Source organism: Muscardinus avellanarius (assembly GCF_963383645.1).
Source record: "Muscardinus avellanarius genome assembly, chromosome: 13".
NCBI classification, from domain to species: domain Eukaryota; kingdom Metazoa; phylum Chordata; class Mammalia; order Rodentia; family Gliridae; genus Muscardinus; species Muscardinus avellanarius.
Genome location: NC_137799.1, coordinates 68,027,639 through 68,038,989, shown reverse-complemented (window position 1 = coordinate 68,038,989; position 11,351 = coordinate 68,027,639). Strand labels below are relative to the sequence as shown.

At 39.2% G+C, this 11,351-nt stretch overlaps 1 protein-coding gene across 1 annotated transcript in view; it reads left to right on the top strand.

The window, feature by feature from the left end:
- Nucleotides 1–381: 381 nt before the first annotated feature.
- The window catches only part of JAK2 (Janus kinase 2), a gene marked incomplete at its 3' end in the record, with an annotated part of 122,474 nt that continues 111,504 nt past the window's right edge, over nucleotides 382–11,351 (top strand). Inside the window, exons 1-2 of the mRNA XM_080708990.1 lie at nucleotides 382–435; nucleotides 11,000–11,248. Coding sequence (XP_080565116.1) covers nucleotides 11,023–11,248 — 226 coding nt within the window. The 5' untranslated portion in view covers nucleotides 382–435; nucleotides 11,000–11,022. The remainder of the gene's footprint in view (nucleotides 436–10,999; nucleotides 11,249–11,351) is intronic.

The following is an 11,351-nucleotide window of genomic DNA, read 5'->3' as shown; positions in this document are numbered from 1 at the left end:
GCCCTGCCCGGCGCCGCGCCCGCGCCGGCCGCTCCTCGCCGCAGCCGCAGCCGCGCGGCCCGCAGCCGGTGGGTGTCGCCGCCCGGCCCTGCGTGGGGCCGCCCGCCCACCTCCCCATCCCGCCTCCCGGCCGAGGCGGCGAACTTCCCAGCCAGGGGAATCTCACTGTGCAGGCAACGCGCCTAGGACGGAGAGTCTGGGTGTTGGCATCTGCATCCAGGTGTCCCTTATAATTATCGCGCCCCCCCCCCCACGTCTCTGTCTTGAGATTTCTAGACATCGAAACAGCCTCGAAAAAGAGCATCTATTTCCCGTGGATTTCTGCGGTAGTAACAGCTGCTTCTATTTTTAGGTTTCAGAAGCGGGCAACGGGAACAAGATGTGAACTGTTTCTCTTCTGCAGAAAAAGAGGCCCTTCCTCCCCCTCCCGCGACGGTGGGTATGCGATCCGGGCCGCCTGTCCTCTTTCTGCAGTGAAGGAGAGGGTGTCTCGAGCTGTGAGTGAATGCGTAGGAAGGTTGGATGCATGCGTGTGTAGACAGGCAGGCTTCGTGTTCTTTACTCCGAAAATGGCAGTGCTGAACTTTTAATACTGGTCTGGGACAATAATTTGTGGGGCTTATCGTTGCTCTTGGGTCCTTTAAAAAGCAAAGGAAACAGTCCCTTGCCCTTTCTCCCCAATTAGCCAGAGAGTCTTAACCTTTCAGGGTAAAATTTACAAGTAATAAGAAATACCTTTTGAGCTGTTATGGCTGGTCTTTAGGCTACCACATTGAATGCTTCCTGGATGGTTTTTATCTGCTTAAGTTGCTGTGTCGGTTGAATTTACTCAGTTTGCTTTCCGGTGGTTATTAATCTGCCAAGGGAAACTCCTTTTCTTTGAATGAAAGGATAGGAGCAGCTGAGTATGTAATATTTCGAGGGGAGGAGAAATGTGGACAAGGAAAACAGAAGTGGGAATTAGGGAGATGATTGCTTTTGGTTTCATAATGGATTTATGCAAGTGCTTTGGGCTGCTGCATATATATTCTAATGTAACCCCCATAAAATCTGAAAATGAAGAATCAACTTTTGGCCCTTCTTCTCCCACCATTCTCACCTTTTACCATTTCAAGCTTGAGAATCCCTTGCTTGTATATGTACCTGTCTGTTGGAGTGTTACATATTTGTAGACGGAATGTGTCTAGCACGTAATAGTACATGTATTTACCTGTATAGGAAAGCTGCAGCATTTGCTAGCTAGATAAGTGCATAATGTTTATTTTTGCTCTAAGCGAATGTCCTATGTTTGGAGTTTATTAGCATGTTTTAGGGACTGGTTAAAAAATTTTTTTTAGTGCCTTTTCCTTAGAGACCTGAGACAGTCATCTCAGGCGTGGCAAGCAATGCATCTTTTCTTACTTCACCTGTTATTTCTGAAGGGCAGGATGCTTTTGAGGCAAATAGGGAAGAGCATTGACTTTGGGGTCAAATTTGGATTTGAATCTTGGTGTTCTTGCCCATCAACATTTGTATTATTTAAAATCTTATAAGATTGTAGTGAGGATTGAATAAGATGCATGGAAAGCAGTAAACCAAAAAAGTCTTGCTTAAGCCAGGCATGGCAGTGCCCATAGTCCCAGCTACTTGGAGGTTGAGGTGGGAGGATCACTTGGGCCTAGAAATTGGAGACCTGCCTGGATAACATAATGAAACCCTGACTGGGGGAATAGAATTCTTGTTACTATTGCAGTTGGGCAGGCAAAGGAGAATCAGAGAAAGGCAGAATGCACATTAGGTGATAGTCCTCTTTAAGAAGAAAAGGAATAGTTAGATCTTGAACTGACTAAGGGGTCTTATAGCCTTTCTGTGGAAAGATTTGACTCTTATTATCTCTTTTTGAATCCCATTGTGCTGCCGGTACCAACTATTGTGCTGCCCTCTTGTGGTTAACTATGCTAGGAACTTCATTGTGCTCCTTCCCTATTATATTTTATTTCCTTTTTGGCCCTTCTTTTAGTTTCCAGTTTCCCAAACTGTGCTAAGGTGCCGAGAGCACCAGTGAATCAGACTTGAACTGTTAGTATGAGGTAGTTCACAGAGTAAGCATTAGATACCTACATTCCTTTCTACAATGTCCTATCTTTGTATTTTCAAAAGTCACGCTCCTAAAAAGCAACAACTTACTGTGTGAAAATCAGTGGAATAAGAAATGATGGTATGGTAGTGTCCAATATGATTCTAAGGTTTGAGAAATTGTACAGTAAGGGAATTAATACTTCTTAGGGTGTTTCTTATTTTAATATTTCTTTTAGCCTAGGGATGTCATGAAAAAAATTACTAAAACGTTAAGCATTCCCCAATAGTTTGGGAACCTCTTTGTTAGTGTTTGATAGCTTTTCTTTTTTCTTTTTCTTTGTGGTACTGGGGATGGAACCCAGGAGAATTCTACCTCTGAGCTATACCTCAAGGCCTATTTATTTTTAATTCTTTTTATTTTTTGAAACAGGGTCTCACCGAGTTGCGGAGGGCCTCGCTAAATATCTGAGGCTATCTGCGAACCCCGATCCTTCGGTCTCCACCTCCCAAATGCTGGGATCACAAGCGTGTGCCACCATGCCTGGCTTAGTTGCCTTTTCTGATAAACTTACTGATACAAAGCTAGTTCCATCATGGCGTAATAGGTTTCCTCTCCTGTTACTATCATTGTAGCTTTGGCTTAGTACTTTAAACTGATCCTGTTGTCATTCCTGTCACTCTCTGTTTTTTTCAGTGCTGGTCTTTTGCCACTGTTTCTGATCATCTCCTTAAGCTAAGTGTATACCAAATTAAAACCATCTCTTTGTATATCTCTATAGTCTGGATCTTGAATATCCCCCAAAGAGCCATGTGTTAAAAGCTCGGTCACCAGCTCTTGGCACTGTTGGGAAATTGTGGAGACTTTAGGAGGTGGGACCTAGTAGAAGAAAGTTAGGTCACTAGGGACATTCCATTAAAGGGGATATTCGGATTCTGGCTCCTCCTTTCTCTTTGCTACCCCGCTGCCATAAGGTGAATAGGCCTCTCTGCCATGGGTCTCACCGTGAGTTACTTTGCCTATACTGGCCCAAAGCAACATAGTCAAGCAACTATGGACTAAAACTGTAAGCTAAAATAAATCTTTTCTGGTTTTGAATTAGTTATGTCAAGTATTTTGTCACAGTAACAGAAAGCTGATAACACAACTAATTTCCTTCTCTCCTCATCACGTAGGCTTTAAATTAGGCGTCATCAGGTGCACATCTGTAATACCAGTACTTGGGAGGCTGAGATAGAAAGATCGCAAATTTAAGGCCAGCCTCAGCAACTTAGTAAGACCCTATTTCAAAATAAAATATGAAATAGGGCTGGTGTAGAGCTTAGTGTTAAAATGACTCTGGGTTTAGTCCTTAGTATACCTCTCCCCAAAATTAGTCATCATCTTATAAATGATCTTTTTCATTTGCCTTTTATATTAATCCATTGAGTATGTCTGTATTTCTTTTTTTTGTGTATGTGTGGTATTTGGGAGTGAACCCAGGGACATTCTGCCTCTGAGCTATACCTCCAGTCCTATTTTATTTTCTATTTTGAAACAGGGTGAGTCTCACTAAGTTGCAGAGGGCTTCACTAAGTTGTTAAGTCTGGCCAAGAAACTCTGATCTTCCTTTCTCCGCCTCCCAAGTACTGGGATTACAGGCAGGTGCCACCTTTTTTGTATTTTGTCTCATTTCTGAGCTTTCTCCCATTTGCTACTTGAATCCCAAGACTTGATTCTGGAGCCTAGAATATTGAAAGTTACATAAACTCGGAATCTAGTGTCTGTTTCTTCTATTTATCTTTAATATAAGTATCTCTTTAATATAAGTATCACTTTATGCCTTATTGTGGCATTCTCTTCCCTCCAGATCTTTATGGCTTACTCTTTTTCATCTATTAAATTTAACTTCCTTTTCCTGAATTTCAAGATACTCTATTATCAGTCTCTTATTCAGTGTTTTGTCTAAGGACTCTCAGAGAGTATTCTCTGCTCTAGACTTGCAAGCTGGTTTCCACATTTTCTTATACTAAGCTATGCTTCTTCTAACCTTTAACTTTCACTCAGTTCTCTATCCTTCTACAAAGTCTAGTTCTAAGTATGAGCAGTGAAATGGGGTATAGAACTGAGTCTATAATATGGAAAATGGAGAGAATTATAGTACTTTCCCGATAGGGTTAATGAGAATTAAACAAGTGAATACATTAAAAGCCCTCAAGCCTAGCACTTTAAGGTCTCCTTAGATGTTAATTAATTAATATTATTGTTATTTAGTAACACTACTATTTTTATTATTGCTATAAACACTCTTGGGTAAAATTCTACCTCATTTGTTATATGCTATGTTTGATGGTTATTTTTCTAGACTTAGCCATATATTTTCAAGTGGATTGTGCATGCTTTTTTGTGTGTGGTACTGGGGATTGAACCCAGGGATGTTCTACCTCTGAGCTACACCCCCTGCCTTGTTTTACTTTTATTTTTGAAACAGGATTTCACTAGGTTGATGGAGTCTCACTGCTTGGTAAGGTTGTTTTTGAACCTGTGATTCTCCTCTCTCAGCCTTCCAAATACTAGGATTTACAGGCATATGCCACCATGTCTGGCTGATTGTGTATTCTTTGAGACATAGTATCTAAGTTAAAAAAGAAACAGTGGAGAACACATGAGCAGTATTCAGTAAATGCATGTTGATTGTATATTTAAAAAGAACTTTAGTCATCAAATAAATATTTATTAATACCTGTAACGTAAAAGGGTATTTTGCTATATTCCAAAGAGATACAGAAAAATATAAAATAGTTTCTGTTTCCTAAGGACATAGAGTATAATTTGTGAAATAAAGTAAATATGATTTACAGATATTTGAGAGTTGAGGTGAACAGAGAAGGCTCTAGAGAGGAGATAGAGTCAAAACTAGCAAGAATCCTCCAGGCACGGTGGCACATGCTTATAATCCCAGTACTTGGGAGGCTGAAATAGGAGGATCACAGTTTTGAAGTTGGGCTCAGTATCTTAGTGAGGCTCTCTGCAACTTAGACACTGTTTCCAATAAGAAATAAAATTGAATTGGGGGTATAACTTGGAGATAGAATGCCCCTAGTTCAATCCCTAGTACCAAACCCTTCACCACCCCCCCCCCAAAAAAAAATCAAACAAACAAACTAGGCAGGATCTGATTTTGCGTAAGAGGAAGGAATTTGTATAGGAGGTAATCAGAGGCAACATAAGCATAACATATTTGGAAAAATAGAAAACTTAATTAAAAATAAAGGTTTGTATAAGAATAGTAACAAATCAGGTTAAAAGTATAGATTGGAATAGATTATGGAGTATTAAGTGCTAGGATGAGAAGAATGTACTTTGCCCCACAGGTAAAGGAGAAACTTTAAAATTTTCAAACTGGGAAAGAGCTTTCTAACATATTTTAGGAGAATTAAAGTGGTACTAGTTCTAAGTATAGTATGAATTGGAAAGTGAAATGATAGAGGTAGGAAAATAACCTATTCCTGGAGTAATAAGGAATTAGTAGAAATAAGTCAGACTGGAGAGAGATTATAAGACTATTATGGATTGGTTAAGAAGGGAGGATGGAGGGGGGAGAAATTTAAGATGACATCGAAGTTTTGATTTTTAGCTATTCAATAAATAAAAACCAAAGTGTTATAATCAACCTATGCATATACAATGGAAAAACAGAACCTTAAATATGAAGTTTTTAGTAGTTAATATCAAAATTTACTCATATCACATCGGGCGTGGTGGCACCTGCTTGTAATCCCAGCACTTGGGAGGATGAGACAGGAGGAAGGCACAGGTTCAAAGCCAGCCTCAGCTACTGAGTGAGGCTCTCAGTAACTTAGTGAGACCCTGTTTCCAAATAAAGTATAAATTAGCTCTGGGAGTATAGCCTAGAGGTACAAAAGCCCCTGGGTTCCACCCCCAGTACCACACACACCAAAAAATTACTCATATCTTCTGTCTTACGTATTTTTATACTAAAATCCATCACAATTTCTATTTAATCTTTTTTTTTTTTTTTTGGTGGTACTGGGGGTGGAACCCAGAGGCTTTCTACCTCTGGGCTATACTCCCAGACCTTTTTTTTAAAAAATATTTTACTTGGAAACAGGGTCTCACTAAGTTGCTGAGAGCCTCACTAAGTAGCTGAGGCTGGCTTTGAACCCGTGTGATGCTCCTGTCTCAGCCACTGTTCTAGGAGTTAAGAGTGTAGTAATGAATGACGCATTCATTCATTAAATGGGTTTAGCTTTTTTTGTGTGTGTTTTACTGGGGATGGAACCCAGAGGCTTTCTACCTCTAGGCTATACTACCAGACCTATTTTATGTTTTATCTGGAAACATGGTCTCACTAAATTGCTGAGAGCCTCACTAAGTAGCTGAGGCTGGCTTCGAACCTGTGTGATCTTCCTGTCTCAGCCTCCCAAGCGCTGGGATTACAAGCGTGAGCCACCATGCACAGCTTGGGTTTAGCTTTTTAGCTTGCAGTCTTCTACAGTTAACTGTTTCCACAACATTGCATTCTCAATATATATCCATGTTTCATAAAACTATAATACACTTATTAAAAAACAGGAATATAATGTAAGATGTGCCAAAATATTTACTCATTTTACTGATAATTTGTGTTTGTAGGGTTTTTTTGCCTTTGGAAACTGAGATGCAATGAATATATTTGTAATGTGCTTCTTGGTGTACATATGTTTGGTTTTCTATAGGATTTGTAACTAGGAGAACTATAGCAATTCTCAAAATGTGGTCTCTGGCAGATGCCTGGGGATCCTTGAAAATCATTTAAGAGAAGTTAAAATGATTTTTATAATAATACTAAGATGCTAAGTGTCTTTTCCCACTGTGTTGATGTTCGTACAGAAGGTATAAAAGTAATAGTGAGTAAAACTGTTGGCACCTTGACACTATCAAAGCAGTGACCTCACTGTAACTAATTGTAATCATTGTACTCTTTTTTGTTGTGATTTCACAGAAGAAAAAAGCCAATTATTCTTTCCTTAGCAAAGGATCAGTACTTCTTCTGAATCACTGAATTCATTTTAATTAAGCAAAAAAAAATTATATATATATATATATATGTGGTACTGGGGTTCCTGGAAACCCTTGTACCTCCAGGCTACACTCCCAGACCTATTTTACACTTTTTATTTGGAACCAGGGTCTCTTAAGCCAGCGCGACTGGCTTCGAACCTGCGTGATGCTCCTGTCTCCGCCTCCCAAGAGTGGGGATTTTTACAAGCATGCACCACCATGCCTGGCTAATTAAGCAAATATTTATTAAGTACTTATGGAGTTCTGGGCTATGTGTATATATTTAAGGAGGTATGATGTTCATTGAACAATCTTTCTGTTCTAAACACTAAATTAGGCCTTACTAAAATGTAAAAAGTAAGGCCGGGCATGGTGGCGCATGCTTGTAATCCCTGCGCTTGGGAGGCGGAGACAGGAGGATCACGCTGGTTTGGAGCCAGCCTTGCTGGCTTAAGAGACCCTGTTTCCAAATAAAAAAAGTAGGTCTGGGAGTGTAGCCCGGAGATAGAAGGGCTTCCAGGAACCCCAGTAGCACCAAAAAAAAAAAAAAAAAAAAAAAAAAAAGTAAAAAGCAAAAAACAAAAAATATATATCTTGGATGAAAAATAGGTCAATCTGAACATTCCTGTCGATTATAAATAAAAAACAGTAGGATTAAAGCCTGTAGCTTGCTGAGGTCCCTGTATAGAAGCAGGTACTAGAGACCAGTAGTTTTGCACTCAAGGCATAACATGTATTAGAGGAGGTCCATGGTGTTAACTTTTACTGCCAGCCATTGCTTCTTTCAAAATAGGCTATTAGGAGGGGAACCTTTTGCCAAATGCTGCTTGTTGCTATAGCTTTGGATGAGTTGTAGGCTTAGAAAGATGACATGACTTAGATTTTGAAACACCAAGATGGAGCCAAGCATGTCCTGTTTTATGACTGGATATGCATTGTAAATGATAAAATTTCTGGGGGCAGAAATTTTAACATGCTGTTATGAGACCAGGCTCAGTATATAGACAGGTAAGCTAAGTTGGGGCTTGTACAAATTGTTGACAAAGAGGGGTGTCCACAGAACATTCATGTGTTAGAGGTAAGGGGAGGTGAAAATGGTGAAATGAGCCTGCAATCCAAGTTTCAGAATAAGTGTAAATGAAGATAGTCAACCAAAATTAAAATTGAAACATTAGCTGGGCATGGTTGACACACTCTGTGGTCCCAAATACTTGGGAGTCTAAGACAGGAGAATTTCAAACTGGAGGCTGGCCTGGGCAACTTAGTGAAACTCTGTCTCAAAAGATAATAAACAGAGTCAGGTGTGGGGGCTCATGCTTGTAAATCCAACATTTGGGAGACTGAGATAGGAGGATCCGGGTTCACAGACAGCCTCAGCTACTTAGTGAGGCCCTTTGCAACTCAGTGAGACCCTATTTCAAAATAAAGAATAAAAAATAGCGCTGAGGGTGTAGCTCGGAGGTAGAATACGCCTGAGTTCCATCCCCAGTACTGCGCGCGCGCACACACACACAAGATAATAAACAGAGCTGGTGATGTAGCTCAGTGGTGAAGTGCTTGCCTAGCATGCATGAGTTTGAGTCCTAGTACCACAAAAATAAATAAATAAATAAATAATAAATAAATAAATAAGTAAACAAACTAAAAATGAAAAAATTTAATCATGAATTTACTCCATATAAAAGTTTAAAAGTAGGCCTTTAATTAGAGTGTTTTAATTAGAGTGTACTCATAAGTGTGTAGCTTGATAATTTTTTTTTTTTTTTTACCATCCAGGGGATGGGACCCAGTGGCATTCTACCTCCAAGCTACACCGCAGCCCTATTTTTTATTCTTTATTTTGAAACAAGGTCTCACTGAGTTGCAGAGGGCCTCACTATGTAGCTGAGCCTTCTGTCTCAGCCTTCCAAGTACTGGGATTACAAGTATGTGCCACTACACCCAGCTTTGATAAATTTTCATAAGGTGAACACACTTGTGTTTACCACTGGCTCAGATTAAGAAATGGAATAATTGCTCAACTCCGTTTCTAAATGAAAATGTATAAGACAACAGTGCTTATTTTGTTCACCAGGTAGCATCAAATCTTATGTTTTTATAATTCAGTGCTTTCAGTTTATATTTTTGCAACTGCTTGAACTATTCTGTAGCTTTCTGTTAATTACTTTACCTTTCTAATTCATTGTCTGTGAAATAAAGTCTAAGTTCTTAGGTATGACATTTAAATCTTTCCTTCCTTTTATCAGTCAGGATTACAGTAATTTGTAATTTGACAAGATGACTTGTGGTAGGTAGGTGATTCTTTTTTTTTTTTTTTTTTCGGGTCTGGGGATGAAACACAGGGGCATTCGACCTCCAAGCTACACCCTCTGCCTATTTTTTACTCTTTATTTTGAAATAGGGTCTCATTAAGTTGTAGAGGGCCTCACTAAGTAGCTGAGGCTGTCCATGAACTGCGATCCTCCTGTCTCAGCCTCCGAAATGCTGGGATTACAAGCGTGCGCCACCCCATCTGGTGGCAGGTGATTCCTGACATTGATCTGTTATGTAAGCATGTTAAATGTTATTTGCTTTGCCTTTTCTTCATTTGCCTTATGGTCCTATCATAAATTCATTCTCAGAGTTATGGAGAAAGAAACAAAAAGATCAGGCCAGCAAGATCAGCATCCTTTTTAAGGATGATCCTCAAAGAACCACCCAACAACTTCCACTTAAATCTTATTTTCTGAGACTGATTCACTTATTTATCCATCTCTTGGGATGTATAATGTTTTGTTAGGCATTTAGCTATCTCCAACAAAATCAGGCTTCTGAATCAAGGAAAAAGGAAAAAACACATATTGGATAGCTAGCTAACAGTCTTGTTACAAGTATCCATCTATACTTTTAATTCTTTCCTTTACAGAATAAATTTTCTTGTATTTATATAGGAAAAGTTTGACAGAGTACTTGAAGATACAGCGTATCTTTCTACCTTTTTAGTCTTTAGCACATTCACATTCCTGAGATGTCTCTTTTCTTCCATTCATCTAAATTCAATCCATTTTTCAAGATCAGTTTTACTTTGTTTAATAAAGCTTTGTTTATTCCAGCTTGAAATGTTACTTTCCTCCTCCAGATACCAGTAAGCAATAGGCAGAGCAGTTCATTTGTAGAGTAATCATGTTTGCGCATGAGATTTCTTTTTCTGTCTATAACTGATTCAGTGTTTATTTTATTAGTGTTACATATTTTTACTGTGATTTTTGTAGTGTTTGTTTTTTTCTTTTGGTGGTACTGGGGATGGAACCCAGAGGCTTTTTACCTCCGGGCTATACTCCCAGACCTTGTTTTTATATATATATATTTTATTTGTAAACAGGGTCTCACTAAGTTGCTGAAAGCCTCACTAAGTAGCTGAGGCTGGCTTCGAACCTATACGATCCTCCTGTCTCAGCCTCCCAAGTGCAGGGATTACAAGCGTGCGCCACCACGCCCGGCTGTTTTTTTCTTTTGTGGTACTGGAGATTTTACTCAGGGGTGTTCTACTGCTGAGCTATAGCCCAAGCCCTATTTTATTTTTTTATATTGAAACAAGGTCTAAGTTATTGAGGGCCTCCATAAATTGTTGAGCCTGCCTTTTAACCTATGATCCTACCTAGCCTCCAAACTATTGGGATTACAGGCATGTGTCACCACAACTGGCTTATATTATGATTTCTTAGGTTTTTAGCTGGAAACTTATGATTGTCCACTGGAAGTTTATAATCTTATTTCTTACACTGTGCTTTGCATGTACTAGTACACAATATTTAGTTAATTAATGGCTTTGACAAAGTCTCTACTGTCAAGTCTTCTTTGTATACAGGGGTATCTTCTAAATATCACTTTGACTTGTAACTTCATTGTTTTCTCTAATAGGCCGATGTTCTGAAAAAGACTGCATGGGAATGGCTTGCCTTACAATGACAGAAATGGAAGCAACATCCACATCTCCTATTCATCAGAATGGTGATATTCCTGGAAATGCTAATTCTGTGAAGCAAATAGATTCAGTCCTTCAGGTGTATCTTTACCATTCCCTTGGGAAAGCTGAGGGAGATTATCTGAAGTTTCCAGCTGGAGAGTATATTGCAGAAGAAATTTGTGTGGCTGCTTCTAAAGCTTGTGGTAAGTATTAAAAGTTATACTGTTTCTTTTTACTGATAGATTATTGCTTTAATTTCAGTATTGTAATATAGCAGTTATGTGTAATATACTATCATAGCTGTCA